At 32.7% G+C, this 23,245-nt stretch overlaps 1 protein-coding gene across 2 annotated transcripts in view; it reads left to right on the forward strand.

Annotated features, from left to right (window-relative positions):
- Positions 1-23,245, forward strand: part of LOC132705650 (disheveled-associated activator of morphogenesis 1) — a 117,204-nt gene that overhangs the window by 87,130 nt on the left and 6,829 nt on the right. For both annotated transcript variants that reach the window (XM_060676394.1, XM_060676395.1), the window contains 5 exons: positions 3,279-3,401; positions 11,427-11,555; positions 19,603-19,764; positions 19,819-20,049; positions 20,106-20,431. In XM_060676394.1, the coding sequence (XP_060532377.1) occupies positions 3,279-3,401; positions 11,427-11,555; positions 19,603-19,764; positions 19,819-20,049; positions 20,106-20,431 (971 nt within the window). The remainder of the gene's footprint in view (positions 1-3,278; positions 3,402-11,426; positions 11,556-19,602; positions 19,765-19,818; positions 20,050-20,105; positions 20,432-23,245) is intronic.

Here is a 23,245-nt window from a genome sequence, read left to right on the forward strand (position 1 = left end):
TATTCATAAAACATCAAATGTGGTTATTGTACGATTACATGTTTCAATGCCATTCTCTGCAGGCTTTCATTAAACCGATTAAAATGATTTACGGGGACATTTCACTGAACAAACAAGTTCCAAGACAATTAACTTTTTATTGCGTCGAGCTTTTGCTATAATGCAAGTTCGAATTTGTTGTTTAGGAGATGAGCTTAACTTTGCTTAACTTGGAGCAAGACGCGGAGATACCTTCATCAAAGAGTTTGTAGAGTAAACGGTTTTACCCCAATATCAAGTGCGATCAATACTTTAAATAAAATTTTATGCTGAAATAAAATTCTGAGATGAAGACGAAGAGAAATTTAGAGTTCAACAATGAAACTCGTGACTAAAGTGGTGTTTATCAAACTTTTCAAAAATTTCATTTGTTCATCTTCTAACCACTACTTTTTGGTTCAAAATTGTTAATATGCAATTCCATGTTTTCGTTATTTAAAGTCTGAAACTGTTAACGGGTTAGCCATTCTGCTATTTTATTTTTTTAATTCGATGGTACTTATTAGCAAAAATAAATTATTCAGCAAGACAAAGAATATTGGAAAGTGGGAGAGAATACATCTGCTGGCTCAGGCCCGGAAATAACACTCGACGCAACAACACGTCTGTTCAGGCAGATATTGGAAGACTCTCAAATTAAACTATTGACAATACTACTTAATAAAATATATCAAACGGGATAATTGCTTAGAGACTGGCTGGTTTCCACATTTATTTCCCTTCCTAAGAAAGCAAATGCTACTAGGTGCTCTGACTACTGAATTATAAGTCTGATGAGTCATGCACTGAAAATCCTACTTAACATCATCCAATCTAGTATATACAGAAAGCCCAAAGAAAACATGAGGTTTAGTTCGGATTTAGAAGTGGAATGGGAAGGCGAGGGGCGCTGTTTTCTATTCAGGTCCTCATACAGAGGACCAGGACGTAAACTGCGATGTCCAAGTCTGTTTTATCGATTTCGAGAAGGCGTTTGACAAGGTGCAACACCACAAATTATTTCAATTAATAATGGAGTCCGGTATCAACGGCAAAAAGTTGCGCCTACTAACCAATCTGTATTTGCCCCAGAGATTGAATCTTGTAAAAAACTTACTTGGCCTGCAGCCTCAATTCCTACCATGCCACAAACAACACCGCGATTCAGCGAATTCAAAAGCAACTCGAAGCCATACATAATGTGAAAGTGAGAAAGATGGCGTACCTTGGGCATGTGATGCGTAATGAGAAATATCAATTTATCCAAGTAATCTGGCAGGCCAAAATAGACGGTCGAAGAGGTCAGGGGGGCCGACGAACGTCGTGGCTGAAAAATATTTATTCAGGTCGGCTGTCAACAAAATTGTATGGACCAACATGATTGCCAACATCCATACGGGATAGGCACTAGAAGAAGAAGAAGATAACTGAATAAACCTAAATACTCAATTACTTTCAATTATTTGCTAATGTTCCCTATCATTATAAAGCCTCTAGATTATCACAAAGTAGTATCAGAAAGATGATTTGAAAAGATCTATATCAGAGTCATCCATCAATTTGGTTTTACTTTACTAATCCTCCAATGGCTCTCTAAGGAAATTACTAACCATCTGGACGGTGGTGATTTTTCTATACTTACAAAGGGCGTTCGATAGAGCGTCACACGTACAGTTAGCTGATATACTTGTAAATTATGGAATCAGCAGTGCTGTTGGCGTTTTATTATATTATAGGTCAGTCAATTTTTGAATAACTAAAGCTTTTTCAGAATGGAAATACTATTAGGAATTAGGAAATTTAGACATGGGAGGGAAAGGCGAAGAAGTTTAAATGGTAAATGGTTTTAAAATATTAAATATGTTTTCGGACACTTTTAAACTATTCCGTATTATAAGTAAAAATAAAATATCCTTAATACACATTTACACTTTAGCAAAATCAATTAAAATCAAAAATCAAAACCTTAAATAGGATGGTCAAGTCCTAAATTTAACAAAAAATCATATCTTTATTGCATAAATTTTATATTACTTTCTTACAAACATATTACACTTATTTGAGAATTATGGTCGTCTCCAGCCGCTAAAAGTAAAATTAAGCTAAAGTGTTGTAACTGAAATTGTGTTTAAAAGACCCTATTTTAAGTCAAGTGGGTTACTTTATATTACATATACTTCCAGTCGTAGTGTATTGTTTATATTGAGTACATGTATATACATTCATAAACATTCTTCCAGACGAGCATTAGTCAACCATAACTATCAAACTGGAGCTGTGCATGGAATGGGGCAAAGAATACATTGGAGAGACCGGACGAAAAATATCAACTAGGCTCAAAAAACATGAAAGAGCCTTAAGACTAAGGCAAATAAACTCATCAGCAGTTGCCTAACACAATATAAAACTAAAATTCTTGCAACGGAAAATCCGAGAGTCTATAGAAATCTATAAGCAACCTAATAATCTTAACTGCGAATCAGGTCTCTATCTGTCACCAATATGGGAATCAGTTATCCGCGACGGTGTTTATGGCCCTCATTTAGCTCCGCCCCTCTCAAACAATATAAAAGCAAGTACATAGTAAAATGCGAGCGAGTTTCAGTCAATGAAACGTTAACTAGTTCGAGTTAACAAAAACCGACGCAGGAGGAATCCAGAAGTTTTATGAAAAGTATTACAGTGGAAGTTTCTTTGAGAAATTTACATGTATTCATAAACATTCTTCCAGACAAGCATTAATCAACCATAACTATCAAACTGGAGCTAATATTCACAGAAACGTTATCGTCCCCAAAAGTAATCAACCTGTTAATCAACAGAAAATAATTCAAAATTAATTGTGTTTAAAAGATCCCAATTTAAGTCAACTGCAAATATTTTTAGTCGTAGTACATTGTTTATATTGAGTACATGGATATACATACATTCATAAATATTCTTCCAGACAACTATAACTATCAAACTGGAGCTAATCGAGCTCTTAATCATCAGACAATAATTCAAAAATAGAGCCAAAATTTTTATATTCTCCTTCCTATGTATGTAGGGAAAATTAAAATAAGATATTTTCTAGAGAACCCAAAAGCTATGTTTTGAATAACTCTTCCATATTTGGTATTGTTATGCTTATGCTTTGAAATTTAAATACTGTAATATTGCAATTTATTGTAGTATGGTCGAACAAAGTTTTATCTTAATTGTAAGTTTAATATAAAGAGTTAATAGCTATTTTCAGCTTTTGTTTTTCTGTATTACAGGGTCTGCCGAAGTGTTCGTTCAAGCTTCCGGCCTGGGACAACATAACGGGAGCTCTGCCCCGGCTGCATATCCCAGCCATGCCGGCCGTGCGTTCCAAGCGCGGCTGGTGCGGCTGCCTTCAGGTATTATGAGCGTCTTTCTTACTCCTATTAATTTACATTAAATATAGATATGCCATGTTCAGCAGGGACTGTATTAACCTGCCTAAGAATTGTGTTTGTTTCCCCATGCCTTTGCTGTCAACTATCTTCGGATAAAATCTATTTGTCAAATTCAAATTAGTCCATCCAGAAAGTGATAAGCAGAACTCATATTTGTAACCTTGGTAATTTTGACTATTAGAACGTGAAAGTTTAGTCAAAGTCATCGGTTTATTTATTGGTTTCGAAACAATAGGATCGAAAATATTAAAGTTTATGCGGGTGGCTTAAAAAACTAGGTCATGGTAAATTATCGTTTTATAAAGCAAAGTATGCATTTCACTTTTAGTATGAAAACTTCGACTCGTCTTCATTTTTATACCTCATAACCCTGCAGGTAAAGTACAAAAATGTACGAGAAAATTCCATTTTCACAAATCATAATGTTTTCTATTGGTTAGTTGGCTACGTTTCGACGTATTTAATAAATAATATTGTCAGTTGTTTTTCCAGTAACATTGGTGTTCAGGGTTTACGCTATATTATTGATAAAGACCATTCTAACATCTTCAAACATTTCCTAATGTTGCTCTTAAAATGTACTTTAGCCAACGTGAAAAGGAGATTCCTTAACGGTTGATCTTGACTTTGATCGAAATTCCTACTACATTATGTTCAACAGCTTAAGTATTAGTAACTGTTTTCCAAAATATCTCAACTCCAATAAGTTTTTAGGTTCCATTGCCTTCTATCTTCCCTTGGCCATCTCTTAGTGCCTTCCTGACTCCTTCTGTATAGGTCTTCTTGGACCTTCCTTTCCTCTCTCTGAATGGTGGCGTCCATTCCATAGCCATCTTTAGAAGTCTTGTCCATGCGTTGGATGGAGAAGACTAACCAAATCAGTTATTTGATTTCCATTTCATCTGTCAGAGGTTCGTGTATTTCCATTCTTTCTCTAACTTCTTCGTTTGTTTTTCTCCAGATATTCGTAACGACCTACTAGACACGTCCATTTCCAATACATTTACTCTTCTTGTTTTATCTTCCCTTAATCACCATGCTTCTAACCTAGATGAGTTGTAGATGTTGTACTTTTGTCTATTTCCAATCATTTTACTCCAAAATACTCCATTCAAACATATACTTTCCCTTGCCTGGCTTACTCGTGTTCTGATTTCTTTGTAGTCAGTTTAATTTTGATCAAAGGTCACTCCCAAATAATTATATTCTTGACAAGAGCACACAGATAGTTCTGACCCTATCGGTAGATATTTGGTTTTATCTGTATTTGGAACTAGGTACTCGGATTGCAGATTTGTAGTCGTTCTTATCGTTGGCTATTAACACCTGTTCATCCGCGCACTGAAGTGTGTATAAAGTGGAGTTGCTAATGTTCTATTCCCGTAGCTGTACACTTGTTTTTCCAAGAGCATAGAACTTAGCTAAGATGAGAGTTTATGATAGCCGAGGTGGATCTCTATGCAGGGCTAATCTCGATTCTAGAACTTAGATCCTTTCTCATTAATGAATAATATATATTTTGTTTTTTTTTGTATTTTCGTCGTTTTAATTTTTCATAAATCTATGTGTCTGTTAGAAATAACTCTAGCTTTTCGTAAGTATTAACTTAGAGATCCTTGTTATATGAATTTGCATTTTCTCATAAAAAATAAATAATGATAATAATAAAAACATATATTTTTCTCCTATTATTGTTATTTGCCTTTCATTGAGACTGATAGTCCGTTGATTTTGTTCTGTACTTATGTATGTTTTCGTTAACTTCATACTGATAACTTGGTACTTTAGAGCATCTATAATACTATTTACAAATCTTCTGAATTCCTCCTGCTTTGGTTTTTGATGGATCGAACTTGCGGTGGTTTCGCCAATCATCACGTTGGCTTCTTCAGAGATTAACAGTTCAGTTCAGACGCAGAAGGAATCCAGGAGATTTGTAAATAGTATTACAGTAGCCTGTGGAAATTTGTTTGAAAAATTACCCACAACATCGGTAATGTTCAGAGCTTTATTTTAGGAAGGCGACATGGTAGAAAAAGGAAATAAAGTTTACGCAATTCTAAGTGCGCTGGTCGAAATGAACTGAGGTGTTTCTAACTATTGGGTGTATTAGATAAATTCATTTTTCGTTTTATCAAGATCTGTTCAAGTTTATTTGACTGAGTACTCCGAAAGAGAATTGAAGTAGCTCGACGACATAGCTGTTAATAGCAATTATTATTAGCGAAGCAACCGTTATTAAATTTCGAACATTAGTTATTATTGGTTCTGTAACACATCCCCCGATTGGCAGGCAATTGAACAACAATGCAAGTCGAAGACCATAACGTCCGCGAACTAAATATCGTGCGAAGCGATCAAGGTCTAACATTCTTTTGCGGTGTGCCTAGCCTGCTTTCATTATTTGATTAGAATTTTTGTACATACCGGGAGGTCTCGATCTCGATTGATTGTTTATAGGAAATTAAAAACACCTGTCAGTCTTGTTTTTGTACAACTAGCAACCAGATACGGCTAGCAAAAATACAAATTATAGTTTCTGAATCTCATTGGCAGTTATAGTTTTATTGGAACTTATTCTGCCCACACGTTATGAATATTAGATAGGAACCCTTACGACGTTTTCGTATTTAAGTGAATAATTTTTGGCACATGCTCTTAAATTTCACACAGAAAAAGTGAAAAAATGAAAATTTAAAGAAATCGGGGTATATTTTGAGAAAATAATCCAACGAACCAGCGTGATAGAAAAATGGGGTAAATTTTACAATAGAAAGAGACGCCTAGTTTCGTCTTTTATATAATGAGAGAATGCGATGTTCTCGATGTTTTACGAATATAATTTTTCTCAAATCAATTTACATGACACACATTTGATGATCTAACATCATTTTCTTTAAATATTGGTATACTTAGAAACGCATTTTTTTTATTATTTAAAAAATGTCCTAAAATAACTATTTGCTTTAACTATAATTACGTAATTACGTACATTTAGCCATTTTTTTATATTTTCTTAAAAAGGAAAAAGTTTCATGTTGGAATTAAATCAATGGGCGAATTCATAAATATATCTGGCGACCCAAAGTAATTGCCGTAAAGACTTGAGACGAAAAAGATTATTAGTAAAGCCACCAAAAGAAAATGCAAAAAAAAATTATTTAATTTCTAAAGTTCTCGACTTGCAACTTTTAATCCCCTTTTCTTCCAAAAAATAATCCTATATTGCAAATAAATAAAATAAACACTGTTTTAAATTTGGGATAAAATTCGATTTTTTTGTAGAAATTTTTTTGTCCGAGCTTTTTGGGAAATAAATGTCAATATTTTCAGAATGATTGAAACGAAATTTGTTTATTATTACAAAAAAAAAGGTATTATTACAAATGAGGGCTTAACACGCTGGTGAAAACCGAATCTCATTTTAAAATGCCTTTTTCTTATCAATTAGATCAGTAAAAGAAATGAAAACAAAGAATGATGTTATGTTTGGGACTATTTTCAGGATGTATACCCTTATTAAATACTAGCAATCGTTAGTTTTGGTTAGGTTGGCCAACATTATTTATAAAATGTCAATAATAATTATTTCTCTTTCACATATCATTAAATATTGCAATGCAATATATGAAAATAATAAAAAACAATTGCGTTTTAAATATTTTAAAAAAGATTTTTTTTACACAAGGCAAACCAGCATTGTAATTTTTGCTACTTTGTTTTTCAAAGCATTAGTCAATCATACTCAATGAGTATTAATTATTATTGGTATTTTAAATAATATTTTTTGTATTTTAACAGTAAATTTGGACATATTTTGCTAAAAGAACGACAATTAGGATTCAATAATGATAGGTACACTGAGGAGGTTTCCAAAGATGCCGCATAATTTCCAGTTTTTATTTGTTTTACTGGTATTATAGGCTAGGAAAAAGATAACGAAGCGCAGATTTCACTAGCAAGTTAAACTCTAATTTAGCTATCTTTTGCTGCAATAAAAGTGACATCTTTGAATTTAATTCTTTTGAGGAATATATCTTAAAAAAATAAATAAAAAACGGCAACTTTATAGCAGTGTCTATTTTAGCTATTTGTAATATAAGATTATTCATAAAAAAATTCGATATTAAATTCAAGAATATCGCTACGCTCCTTAGCGGCCTTAATAAAAAATAATTTCCAGCATTTTTTTTAGTTATTTTAGGTTTTTCACCGGACAATCAATTCTCAGGTGGGGCCGATTGTCTTCTTAATTGAACACGCGGTAGATTATCATATCATACAAATGATAATATCAAATCAAACATTTTCGTTAGTAAATATAAATACTTCATTTTTATAATAATATTTATGTGTGTATTTTATTTATATTATAACTGGATGTTTGTACATCTGGTACTACTTAGATATTTGTTGAAATGAAAAGAAAATTTATAAAGAAGTATAATTAAATTAGGTTTTTATTTTAGTTTAGATCGAGATTACTGAGATAATGTAATGTAAAGGCTGTCAGTGCTCATGTTAAATGTCAACATGACAACATTTTTTGATGTCAGCTTCAAATACCTCTCTTATAAGGATAGGCAAGGCCTTTCTAGTGAATATTTCTACAACAAATATTTACAAATTTTTTTGATACACGACCATCATTCGGTTTGCTTTTAATAATGTGTTTGCGATTTCTCCGAAAGTAATAGAAACAAATATAAGCTCCCCGTAATTTCTAGAAGGCATTAATTGGATTACATGATTTCTTCCCCCAAGGCGAAATTTTACACGCCGTGTTCGCGACGAGCATACGGCTGAGTAATAATCCTTTTCTCCGAAAGCAGTTGTCGAATTAAAAAAATAACATAACCTTATTATGTTTAAAAGAATGCGGCACCGGTTAGACGTATAATACATTATAACATTATTATTGTGAACGGGTCGGTGTCTTAAAATCGAAAGTTTGAACATATCCGGTTGTTTAGTGTCTCCAAGATGGCAAACGGGGCTATCGATGTATGCACGCAAGATTTCGAGTTTTATTTATTACACGTGGTGATGGACGTGTTTCTTAATTACCCTGTTTTTGTTACACTTTAAAATCGATAAGAAGCTGACTCGCAAGCACATGAAACTTATGTACACAAAGTGTCCCATCACTTGTGTACTATAAATCATTATTTAGAGATTTGTTCCATGTGGCGGCCAATGTTTTATGTTAAAAGATACAGGTAGTTGAAAATGAAACATAATTTTCTTTGTTTTCTATATTTAAGCGGGCCTCTAAATGTATTGAACAAGTCTTCTATTGATCTATATGGAGTGCAAGTTATGGGCATCCCATAGATTTGATGGACTACTCAAACCGTGGGTTCAATTTATCTTGATAACATTTTAATTGGCTGTAACTTTTTCCTTTTTAGAGATATCCAGGTAAACAAAAAAAAAACAAAATGCAGGGTAGGTAGCAAAGTTTTTTTTCCAAGCGACGTATAAAACAAAACACTATCAATTTTCTAACATATAAGCCTACATCATATTTTTTAAAATAGAACACCATGTATATTATATATGTGTTTAATAGAATATCTTATTCCGATTACAACGATGTAACACACTTAATATTTTAGTACACTCGTTTTTGACAAATCGGCAAAAATAGGAAATTTTTATATAATTTCATTTGATTCGATTTGTCAAAAACGAGTGGCCTAAAATATAAAGTTTGTTACATCATTGTAATCGGAATCGGACATTCTATTAAACACATAAATAATATTCAAGGTGTTTCATTTAAAAAAATATTATGTAGGCTTATAAATTTGATAGTCTTTTGTTTTATACGTCACTTGGAAACATTTGGCTACTAATTTAGTTAAAAGTTGCCATTTAGTACGAAAAAGATGAGTTCAGTGTATTGAAGAGGCCGGCACCCAATTTGAATATTTACGTTAAAATATAATTAATGTAAAAGGTTAAATTTGAATATTTTGTATTCTAACATTTATTGTGTTTTGTTAAAATTAGGTTAAAATAACTATAATCAAAAACATTATAATCACATATTAAAAAGAATATCTAAAATTAAAATTAAAATTTTAAATGGATCCTAGGTTTCGTGTTTTTCACTTATTTTAAGTTATTTTAAATTGACCTTATCTTTTTTGAAGTTTCTGTGTTTATTAAATTATTTTAAAGGTGACGCCTTTTTGAACATATTATGCATGGCCTACTAATTCATAAACAAAAAATGACTTATATTTTCGCCCTTTTTTCATCACAGATAAAAAACAAATTTTAAGACCATATCCAACTATGATTGGCACAAAACATAAGAAAGTTTTATAATCATTTATGAAGAAACGGACAACTGTAGAAAAAATCTGATTACTCCACTGCATTTGCCTTAAAAAATACCTTAATAATGTTTTTATCCGAATCCAAAATTTTCATAAATGAAAAAATTATGGGCAATTTTCAAAAGGTTCGAAAATTGAAGAGGCTCTATATCAAGGTTGGTAGTGAAGATGATATCACCATGCGGTTTTAACCATTAAATGTTTTTCAAAAATCGAGCGCTTGACATGTAAACCGATTTGGGTCTATCTAGTTTAGTTGGGTGGACCTTTGTAAAAACAATTGTTTCCACAACAATTTTTTAATAAGGTAGAATACGTTTCTTAAGCAATTTTTATATAAAAAGTTTTTGCTATCTCTATTAGTTCACCAACTCTGAGGCTCTTCTTTTATAATTTACTATTATTATTATTATTATTATTATTATTATTATTATTATTATTATTATTATTAAATTATTTCCACAGAGTTTTTTGTAGACTTAATTCCCAAAATAAATCAATAGGGGTTTTGTCTTGCGGTTTTGGTGCCCATCTTATCACTAATAAAAAGTGCGGATGAAGTGAGATTCACCAATGTAAATAAAAATGAAGGTCATTTACATAAAAGAAAATATATCTTAGCCAACTGGTGGGCTTTTGCTCCCCAACAACAGAAGTTGAATTTGTGTTTTTCGTTCTACTGGTATAGACCCAGAGGGCCGAGCCTGAGCCATGCCAATGTCATTAAACTAAGTACTGGTGATTTGTCATCAATGGTTGTGTCCAAAAAACACGGCACTAGAATTATTCTACTAAGGTAGAACTAACATTTCACTTAACCCTATGTCCTGAAAATATGAAAGAGGGTCATATGTAATAATTTTATTTTTCATTGCAATTATATAGCTCCATCAAATTTCAGTAACGTTAAAAGATGGATTAAATTTATTCAATGAATAGTGCATGAATAGGACTTACTTTCTGAAACTAAATGCTTTCTTAAAGTAACCCAAAAACATTAATTTATGTAGTACAAGTAAGTGACCAACAAGTGCTTGATATTTAGGTTCGTGTTTATTTTGCTGCGAAGTTGTTAAAAATTTCTGATTATCATCACCGAACGTGTACGGTTTTATTTATTATTACTTTCTCTGGTTTGAATTGATACCTCGATATTAAAACTCATGCCTCGACATTCTCGATTTGAATTTAGTTATTTGGTTTAAAATTTGCTTAAATCTAGAGACTAAATTTCAACGATATCGCTCCAAAGATCCGAATTATTTCATAAAAATTGCTTCCCTATGCAGCTCAACAATACATCATTTCGCCCTGACTATTGTAGCTTATTATTTATTGCATTTTTTTGACAACTCTTGGTTTAAAACCTAAACTAGTACAGAGTAGTAGCGTTAAAACCCTGTTCATTACATAAAAATATAACTTAATGTTAATTTTCAGAACAAGTTAAATATATGTTGCAATTCTGTATTTTTTATTATTATTGTGGTATTTTTTGTTTTATCTTTAAAATAAATTCTTTAAAAAACTGTAGTTTTTTTTATGAGGATCCACCGTGTCATAAGGTTCAATTACAACACTATATTAATATCAGTTTTCTGAGTCCAAGGAACTATAATTGAGTTTTTGTATTTTTCAGGATGACGAACCACCGGAAATAACTTACTGTGTGGCTGAAAATACGGGAACATTAACGTTGCAGGCTATAACCCCCACTCAACCAATGCCCTCGCAGGAAGAATTAGATGCCAAATTTGCTGAGTTGGTGGTAAGTTTACCATTATAAAATTAAATTAACAAATTTGGCAGCACCAGTCAAATACAACTATACCTTAACTGAACAACTAATATTTCCCAATTATGTAAGGGAGTCTTTTGGAACAACTATGGTTTTAATCCCCAACAATAGATCCATGAAGGAAATAATGAAAAAAATTATATATGAACCATGTTGATGCAGAATATTGTTTTTAAGATTCGTTATAAATCTGTCAACCAACGTTACTTACTGCTATACTATACTATATCTTCTGGATTCCTGATTGTTGACAAATCGAACTGGCTGACGATTCGGAAATCATCGTGTTGACTTCTACAGAACTTAACCAAGTTAAGAGGAATCCAGAGCATGTATAAATATTAGGTACTACAGAAAGTTTCTTTGAAAAATATGACTATATGTTCTTGGGAAAATGAAATATATTATTTTTATATTAAACAGCTTCCGGCGGCATTATTACACGAGATTAAAAAACTCACAAGAATTGTTCTGTATTCTCAGAAAAAATAGTTGTTGGATGTACGATTTTTTGGAACTTTGGTGAAAATTGAACAACTTCTGTGGGCATATTTATACGAAGTGGAAAATGCTTTCGAGAGTATCACGGTTTATCTAAACTATCCTGTATATTATTTTACAAATATATGTAACTTATCCTGTTTCATTCCGTAATTTGTGATATATTAAATATTAACCGCCATATAGATACTTCTTATTATATAATAATATATAGATAATAAATGGATAACAAGAATATAAGTACAGAAAACAAATAAAGAAACTGTTATATTTTATTTATTTTCAAATTTTTGCTTTTCTGTTCCTATGTATTATTTTCAAATTATAAGAAATGTTATATCAGTTATAATACAATTCACAACTGCAGCAACAACTGTGGGTTAATTATACCCACATAATGTATATATTGTAATAGTATATTATGCAACAAGTGTGGTAAACGGCATTTGACTCACGAGTTTATTTGACACGAGCGGAGCGCAGCGGAGCGAGTGTTTAATAACGAACGTGTTGCATACTATACTTTTTCTATGACCGTTAGTTTTTGGGCACATTTTCGCTAGTAGAAAAAGAGTTTTTGAACGCTGTCAAATCAAGAAACTATAAGTATTCAAAAATCACATGTTTTATACAGCTGTAGAACTGTTTTGAAAAGAAATCTGGAAATAACAAAAATATTAAGTAATATAGTACCTAATACCTAAATATCTACTTTACTTGTACAATTTTCTTTAGGTTTTTTCGGATATACCCCTATTTATCAAAAAGGTACCTGATAATTCTACTTTTTAAGTACATTTACGTGCATCTTCACTGTAGGACTTACCTTAAAATTATAATCAATACGATCGACATTTCTAAACACTTTCACTTCGTATATTTCTACATCTATAATAATAATATCTTGCAACCATATCGGTATTCCCCCGAAGCAGTATTTGACTTCAATAATTAACATTAAACGTGTATATGCATGCAAATAAATTGCACATCAGAATAAAAATATAGCGGTATTCTTTACCTTTGCTCTTCATTGCCCTTTTTCATTGAATAATTTTTATTGAAATATTTTATCATTTAGTTGCGAGAATTCTAAAAAAAAAAGATATAAAAGGCGATCAGTTTTCTATATTTCAGGTAATTCAGAAGTGTTAGAACAATGAAACGCTGTAATAAATCATTATAATTCCTGTATTTGGGACCATCAAAAATTTTGTGATGATGATTATCATCCAACTAGAGTTCATCTTAAGATATTATTGCTATTATTTTTTTCGGTGCGTTCAAATGCGTCGTTTCGCTCAGTACACATGGTATCGATTTTATTATTATTCAAAATTAAAAGTAAAAGTACCGTTTGTATGTCAAGTTTATGCATGTCGTTCATTTCTGGTGCCGTATCCGCATAATTTCATACGATAACGTTACGGCTACCAATTTGTCTGGCATTTCTAACCGATTTACCATAATTATTGGGAATCTGATCTAGCAGTCAATAAATTGATTGCGCGCAGATGGATTTTAATAAGTCTCGGTGCTTTCTATTTTCTAATCGATGTTCTCTTGATCTTAATTTATTACTTGGATTTTACGCTCCCCATGTTGTATTTTAATCCGTTAGCTGGTTTTATATGTATGAATATAATTGCTGTATATACATACATACCTGAAAACTGAAATGGGGTTTTTTGTTTACTGGATATACGACCGTCAAACATGGGTGTTTTATAAAAATGATTCATGATCGTTATGTTATCGTCATAGACAATCCAATTAAATGAAAAATGGTTAGTTTGTATTATATATATATATATATATATATATATATATATATATATATATATATATATATATATATATATATATATATATATATATATATATATATATATTAATTTTGTGTCAGAAAATTAACCTTCTATGTGTAGACATATAGCTACTAGATTATATACACTCTAAAAATTGATACGCCTTATTCACATTTAACGGGATCTGGACATGTTTAGAGAAAAAACTTCTCAACATTTTTTTCATGGTGGCTTCAAAACTTTCTGTATTGTTAACATCGGCAGTACTTTTAGTAGCTATATGGCTATAATTAGAACTATGCACTAATCTTCTTCTTCTTCTGAATGCGCTTGTCCGATACGGATGTACGCGACAGACAAAGCGATCGGAACCAAGTTGGAAAGTTTTTAAACCACGAGATTCTGCATCTTCCAGCTCCTCTTCTGTATGTGATCTTTCCTTGGAGTATCAAGTGAGGCTTCTTTTGGTACCTCATTATGTATCCCAAATAATCTAATTTGCGTTTTTTAATAATGTCCATTACTTCGGTTTCTTTTGAAGCATTTTTAAAACGACCATGTTGGCACATGATCAACCCAAGAAATTAAAAAAATTCGTCGGTATAACCAAATTTTAAAGTCTTCGAGTTTTGTTTGTGGACGATTTCGTCAATCTTCAGGACCATATGAGTATTAAGTAGTTTAGTTTGGTGTGCAAATGAAGGTATCTTAACAGATTTCCCCTATGCGGCATTTTCTTTTTACAGAGTGGTCTCACTCCGCTGATCAGGATGACGGTATTTTGACATTTGCTAGTTCCATTGATCACTTCACTCGTTTATTAAACATTTGCTCCTCTCGAGATAAAACCTGCTCGTGACTAAAGTGTTATTTATTAAACTTGTTGTATAACATACTAATCTAAAGGAATATTTTGTGTTGTTCCTAGGTTATAACATACTCCAATTAGTGCATAGCCTTCTAGTTTTTTGCATATGGATTATAAAACAAAAAGTAACTGCTGTCAAAACCACTTATTCAACATTTTAAAGTTACTAAGAGAAATATGTGAATATTTGTAAAGATTTGTATATAAATATTCATGTTTTTTTTTATTTTTTTTTATTTTTATCTTAAAAATATTAGTTAACTAACTTTAGTTAAATTTTCGCAGGTGTTTCGCACCCACTATTGTAAATGACATTTACCGATGTTACGCGAATAGAATAGTGAAATAAAAATATTTTTTTTTAACTAACACTTGCTGAAATATAATATGTATTGTATCGTAACCAATAATATATTACTTAACATTGCATAATACGTAACTTAAAAACAAAGAAAGTCAGTACCCAGAGTGCTTAGAATTAGACACCAGGGAATCTAATATGGAATTCGCTAACCGCAAGGTATGGGGCAGAAAAAAAAAGTCGTTCTGATTCTACAGTGGTGAGTTGAATTGTAAACAAATGTAACCGGCACAATCCACCATTTTCAATTAGAACCGTTCAATATTTGTTATAGCCTTATCTAGTTTGTTTTTGACTCGTATTGTTAGCTGGTTTCAGGTAGCTGAGTGCCAACTCATTTTTTGAGAATCAGAGTCCCTGGCAAGATTTATGGTAATAGGTTCATCTTGGCTGCTGAGGCTTGTTCTTGACAAAAGATATTTTTAACAAAAGTAGCAATATTGTTAGTTGGAAGCCAATTATTTCAGAATTTTAGGATTTTTTCGGGATATCGGGATGAAAAATATACGGGATCTCAGGTTCTCTTAATTTTAAACACTTAGTTTAACAGCATGTAGCTTGAGGGTCAATTTTAAGGCAATTTCCCCTAATTATCGATATAGGGGATGTTTATTTTTAATCAAAAAATTATGTAATCACATAAGGTTACAAGAAAAAATAAGGTTATCATAGCTCTGTAGCCATTTTTCTAAAAAAGTTGATATCGAATATCATCGAAATCATACTATGACTTCAGTGATTTCGTTCATATAATTTTCCTGCGGGACAGTTCGTTAATTGCAACCCTTTGATATTTTGTTTTGTTTTTGTTAACTCTATCTATTCACAGTAATTTAGATATAATTTTCTGTGCGTTGATTCTGCAAATCTTAGACGTTCTTTCCGGTAGTCGGCACTTAATCGTTACAAAATTATCCGTTAAGATAGCAGTAAAAAGCTTCAATAAAAACAAACGGCTTTTTCCGGCACTTCTCGTTTAATGAAGCGCGACGCACGTATAATTTTTTCCTTATTATTAAAAAAATATAAGCTCGTTTGATCGCTAATTCCGAAGTTTGTTGTCTTAGAGCGCGTCAATTAGTGGTTCTTTTTCTCGTGGCTCGACTGGTTTCTTCTTGCAGTCTGTTTCACAAAATAAGACTTTCGCGTCTTTGTTAGGAAAAATACTTTTGCCAGCCATTTCGACGAATTTGCTGTAATTAAAACAGGGTTAATTGTTAAAACTTCGGTCGGTATAATTTGCGTTCGCATCCATGACGTAAAAAATATAATATACAGTGGAACTCTTAGATTAGGGAAACATCCGGATTATTAGAATCTTTTTAAAAGCTATAAAAAATCACCAAATACACGTTAACACAAAAATGTAAACACCTAAAAAATAAAAGAAAAAGAACACCCACGCTCAGTTCTTACACTTACTGACTTAGAACGACAATGAAAATAATGCAAATAAATGGTTTGTTCATCTTCTGTTGAATGACTTCGATCATTATCAATGAGTAAAAGTGCTTTGCCGCTCATATTATTATCTTTCTGAAACGTTTTTACTTGTTGAACAAAAGATTTGACACATAAAGCTAAACTCATAAACGCTTTATTGGTAGCATGATATTCAACTGGAATGAACAATTCTTAAATGACCTCGGATTTTTTGAGTTGATAACCATCATCTTTAGCTTATGCGATCCATCGTCATTTGCACAAGAAACAAAAGTTATTCTTTCCTTAGATACTTTACGCCCAGGTGCCGAATTCTCTTTATGATATACCAAAGTACGATCTGGCAAAATTTTCCAGATCAGTGCTGATTCGTCTGCGTTGTAATTTTGTTGGTTAATTTCTGAAGAAAAGGCTTAACAACACTTGGGTCACTAGATAATTTTTCCCCACTAACTTTGAGGTTACGAATAGCATGTCTCTTTTTAAATTTGGTTACCCAACCTCTACTTGCGTTAAAGTTGTTATCACCATAACATTTTGCATAAAGTTGAATCGCCTTTTCTCTTAAACTATGCGATGTAATGGTTACATGTTTTTCAGGCTGCTTCATTTGAAGGTATTCTCCATTTCGTAGAGTTTTCTTACGGCCCGCTGCAGGAAAACAATTTTCGATGTACGAGGTTAGCGCCAAAATTTCCCGGCCTGACATAGATGCAGCTCCAGTATCACGATAAAACTTTGTCTTCTTTTAAATATATATCTTAGTAGGCTGCGAAAACAAAATTGAAGTCTTGCGTCAAATAGTTTTTTATTCACAGCATTTTAAGCAAGACGTGTCCGAAAAAATAACGCAAATTGAGTATAGAACAGTCATAAAGTTTTTGACAAAAGAAGGGTTAGCAGCTAAAATTATTAAAGAAAGGCGGGGTGGTGTGTACGGCCAAACTTCTCCTTCGTATTCTGTAGTGAAATAATGGGTAAAACGTTTTCGAATGGAGCAAGGTCGACCAGTGGAGGTGATAACGGAAGATATTGTTGCGGTTGTGGAAGAGGTGGTATTGAGTGATCGATATTTAAAGGTCAAGAAAATCTCAAAAATTACTAAGCTTTCTGATACAAGTGTTCGTCGAATCGTGCATGATCATTTAGGTATGCATAAGGTTAGTGGAAGATGGGATACTGAAAACATTCGGCTATTCAAAAACAACGCCTTGTCGAGTGTGCGCGGTCTTTTTTGGAACTCCATGGTTCGGAACCGAAGCCTGTGATAGAAACTATTGTGACGGGAAATGAAACTATGGTTCTCTATTATCACTCTCTATCGAAAAAAGAATCAATGGAGTGGCGTCGTAAGGGTGAAGCACCTCCAGGAAAATTCAGAGTCTGCCAGTCAACAAAAAAGGTGATTGCCACGATCTTTTGGGGTTGTAGAGGAATTCCTATGATAGATTTTAAAGAAACTAATACCACTGTCAATGGTAAATATTACGCAACATTATTACATAAATTGAGAGACTGCATACGTGCAAAACTTCGAGGAAAACTGACCAGAGGAGTGCATCTTTTGGACGATAATGCACCTGTCCATACTGCTAGTGTTGCACAAGCTGCCATTTTAGAGTGTGGGTTCCAACAGATAGATGATCCTCCCTATAGTCCAGATATTACCCCCAGCGACTATTATTTGTTTGGATATGTGAAAAAGGACTTACGTGGACGGCGGTTTAACGACGAAGTTGAGTTAAAGAAGCTGTTTTAGCTCATTTGGCAGACAAACCAAAATAATAATTTTTAAAGGGATTGAGTTGTTAATAAAGAGATGTAATAAGTGTATTGAGATTTAGGGTGCTTATATTGAAAAATAATAAAAAATTGTTACTCTACTTTGTTTCTTTCATATTCAGGCCGGGAAATTTTGGCGCTGCCCTTGTAGCTGAAACAAGACGATAACATTAGTATAGAAGAATTCACTCACATAAGGGTTTATAATTTGTAACCAAAATGTCAAAGAATAAAGCAAAAAAATATTTATTTTCTGATTTTCAGTCATTTCAAAACTCTCAAAACATTTACAATACATATTTAAAAATTCATGCTAGCTGTTAGCTCTTTATTTGCCCAGATTTCTGCTTTATATTTGAATTAGTCGACGTACCAGCTCCATATTTTATAGCCAATACCTTGCCACTAACATCATTTTTTAATTTTTCTAAAATATCATATTTTTCCGCTAGTGTCACAGTTTTGTGTGCTCTCTTTGGTGCCATGATTCTTTTTAACCTGTAAGAACATCTCGACTCGTCTTCGCACGTCTAGACAACACCATAAAAGTTACATGAAATTATCGAAGAATACATAATGTAAATAAGTAATATTTAAATTTTGTCCGGATTCCTGGAGAATCCGGATTAGTGGTGTTCGAATTAGCGAATCTCTAGAGTTTAAGTAGGCAGTAAACTTCTTTTAAACCGGAATCAACAATCATAAAAAAAACAATCAACAACTGTTTTTAACATGTACAATTAAGTTTAATTAGTTTAAGACATTAACGCAAATGATTTCACGTTATCTTTTTTTCCCAACGTTTATTTATTTATTTTTTTTGGTTCTTTGGTCTAATTTTGATCAGTTCGTACATTCATTTAAAGATTTCCTTTAAATTTCACTTACAATTTGTAAATGTGTGATGCGTCAGATGATGGGGTGTTCGATTTAGAATTATTTAATATTCAACAGCAACAGCAACTATTTTTTAATATAGATCCATATATTCGTTCGCAAGTTTCTCACAGAAATATAATTTACGAAAGAAAATGCTCTGAAAGCTAAATATTAAAAATCGAAAATTTAGAAGCTTCTCTTTGAATTGGTGGGTTTTGGGCTGGGTTTATAAAAATCAATTTCTTTGCATTCAACGATTCGGCAATTTCATTGCATTCTTCACGACCAATGAGAATGATTTTCCATTTTAATATATTAGATTACGCATCAGGTACAAGTTCCACGATGTTGAGGCTTTGCATTTCCGTTTTATAGGAAGAACTCGACCTGACTGCTCCCAATAAGGCTGCCATGTTGAGTCTGCCGCCTCAGAAGAAATGGCAGATTTATTGCTCAAGGAAGGGTGGGGAGGAAATTATGGACCAGGCAGATCATGCTCCTGAACATTACATCGAAAGACTGAAGACTTTAGCAGAAGTAAGTTAATTTAATTAATGTGAATTCTCCTTGGAAATCATCGTGATCATAAAGTTACAGTACCCTGAAACTAATACCGAAGAAGAAGTTAGATCTAGGACGACCCAAATAGATGCTTTGAAAACCGCCCTTCGTACATCGACTCACAGTTTCGTCATTAAATTTATAGAATTAGAAGGCCTACAAGTACTTTTAGATTTCTTAGAAAGAATGGACTATTTTACCGCTCAAAGTTCAATACATACTAGTATTATTGGCTGTGTTAAAGCTCTTATGAATAACTCGGTAAGTTTTGTTACTTGACATACACAGAATGTATTGTAACGGGTGTGCTTTTGTAGACCGGTAGAGCACATGTTCTAGCTCATCCCACGAGTATTAACACCATAGCCCAGTCTCTAAGCACGGAAAACATCAAAACCAAAATTGCCGTTTTGGAGATATTGGGGGCTGTATGTTTGGTGGCAGGTGGTCACAAAAAAGTTCTGGATGCAATGCATCATTACCAAAAATATGCTTTCGAAAGGACGCGATTTCAGGGTATTATTAACGATTTGGACCGATCCACTGGAATCTACCGCGATGAGGTTAACCTTAAGACGGCCATCATGTCGTTTGTCAATGCTGTTTTAAATTATGGTCTAGGACAAGAAAACTTGGAATTTAGGTAAGGTTTTTTTGTATCAATCAATCCCAAAATTAATTTAATCAAAATAAACGTAGTAAAAAATGCAGTATGTCGTCTTAAACAAGCTAAAAGACATTTTCATTTTCTTGTAGAAACAGTTATCAACAGGACTACCATCAAAAAACTTATCGATGATGTTTTACATGTCTAGTTTTTCATATGCTGTGTACAGCTTTGTTTCAAATAATATTAATCGGAGTGATTCATTGAATTCAGTCGTTTTATTTTCCAATTCAATCTAATCTTCAAGTTTGTGAAAAAAACACCATAGAATGACCCATTCAAAATAGAGTCTAAATAGTCTAAAATACTGGGTGCCACAATAAAGGTAGTAACGGTATTAGGGAAATTCGTAATGTTAACCATAGTTAAAAGGTTTTGGTATAATGCTGGTTACTCTTCCTGCAAGGAAAGTGGGTGAAGGTGTTTTTTATTTTCTTAAATAAATGTCCATATCTTCATAAAGGCTTAACGCATTTTAATAAACTTGGAATCGTTAAAAAGGATTTTTTTCGGGGGGTAATTTTCTGAAGTGCCCTAAAAGTCAGTGAAAACTCGATCTCAATATCCCTAGCCTAACATAAAAAAATAAACGAACGTAACGCTTTCAAAAAGTTTTTTTACAGTGCCTTCACTTCCTTACCCTTTTTCAAATATTTTCACTTATTTTTTCTCTAAAAATTAAATTTAATCACTAATCGGTGAGTAATCAATTGTGGGCCGCTAACGAATTTTATTAACCAGAGAAGCATTGAAGTAGTAAAATGTGGAAAACCATTTCAAAAGGAATAATTCAAATTCAATTCAAATAATTCACTTACAATTATCGAGAATTCCTTGAAAACAAATTTGGTGTTTATCGGAACCAATGTTACGCATCTTTACAGTGAAAATTCCCTATAGAGAAACTCTGTATAATGTAAAGCCCTGTATTACGAATAAAATTTGTTTTACTATTAGGTCTCCATACAAAGCTATGTATTAATCCACTCTGTATAACGAATTTCTCACTCTCTATACCGAAAGAAGAATACGGCGGTTATAGCAAGTACGCGAAAAATTTTATCTCTTGATGATAAAGTTGCTTTAATTCGGGAGATAGGACGGGGAGAAAAGAAAAGTGATGTGGGACGTCGATACGGACTTACACTAAGAAAGCAAGAAAGCCAAAATTTGAAGATTTTTTGAATTTGAAGTGGTTTCAACAGAGCAACGTCTTAAAAATGTACCACTCTCTGGACCTATCGTAAAACTAAAAGCAGAAAAGTTGGCTGAACAGCTTGGCATTATCGATTTCAAGGCTTCAGAAGGATGGTTGGTTAAGTTCAAACAGAGACATGGTATAAATTATGGACAAATAAGTGGCGAAGCCCGTGATGTCGACAGAAACGTCACTAACGATTGGCTGGAGAAGACGTGTCCAAAACTAGCAGAAAAGTACCCTCATGACGACATTTTTAATGCTGGTATTTTTTACAAAATGACGTCAGATAAAACTCTTAAATTTCGAAGCGAAAAGTATATGGGTGGAAAACTTTCTAAAGAACGTATAACAGTGTTAGTAGCTGCCAATATGAGTAGAAGAGAAAAAAGAAAGCTAGTCGTGATTGGAAAATCAACTCACGATGTGTTAAGAACATCAAGCATTTGCCGGTCACTTACAAGGCAAACAAGTCTACATGGATGACATCGCAAATTTTTGACGAGGAGATACGGAAATGGGGTGCAGAATTAAAGGGGAGGAAAATATTACTTCCCTTAGATAACTGCCCTGCACATCCCCGTATTCCGAATTTGCAGAATATTGAATTGGCATTTCTTCCGGCCAAAACAAGTGTATTACAACCGATGGACCAGAGCGTATTAAAAAGTCTTAAGAGTCGATACAGGAAATACATTTTAAGGGAAGTGATCGAGTCGGAAGACAAATTTTCCATTAATATGCTAAATGCAGTCAACTTTATTAGTAAAGCTTGGAAAGAGGTGACAGCAGAAATAATTTAACACCGAAACAGAATGGGAACAGGACTTGGAAGATGATCAGCCACTAAGCGAGTGGATAAAGCAGTTTCAAACAACAATTAAGTTTGCAAGTGAGGAGTTGAAAGATTTTATGGTGATAGATCAGGATTGGCCTACAACAGCAGACTTGATAGAGGAAACCATATTACGACAAACAAGAAAGGGTGAGGAAGAGCACCAAGAGGAAGAAGAAGTTGAAGAAGTTCATCTGGGACCACCACCAACTATTGAACAAGCCCTATATTCAGTTAAGCTGCTAGAGAATTTTTTATGTATCATGGGGAAGATGTCCCTCTCGAAGAAATGGTGAAAATACAAGCCAAACTGCAAGATGCGTATTGGCATACTAAAAAAATTCAAAAGAAAATGATCGATTATTTGAAACATTTAATGTAGTTCTTAAATATTTATATAAAATGTTCCTAAGTAGATGTTAAAATATGTGTATAAAATAATTAAATATTACAGAACAACGAAAAAAAAGCAGCCCCTTCAATTTCGCTATATAAAAAAAATTCTGTTTTGGTTAGTGGACAAATTATAATAATTATATTAAAAACGGAAAAGGATGTCAACTTTGTAGTTCTGAGCAAACCAAAATTGTTGTAAAAAATTAAAAGAAAATTATCAATTTCTTGTATGTTAAAAGTTATATATCAAAAATATTAAATTGGCATTTAGAATTCTGCATAATTAGATATTAATAACTGCCCGTAAAGTGGAAATTTAATTTATAATGTGTTATTATTTATTTTATTCGGATTTTTATCG

The sequence above is a fragment of the Cylas formicarius genome, unplaced genomic scaffold (genome assembly GCF_029955315.1).
Source record: "Cylas formicarius isolate icCylForm1 unplaced genomic scaffold, icCylForm1.1 PGA_scaffold_7__23_contigs__length_41026272, whole genome shotgun sequence".
Taxonomy (NCBI): domain Eukaryota; kingdom Metazoa; phylum Arthropoda; class Insecta; order Coleoptera; family Brentidae; genus Cylas; species Cylas formicarius.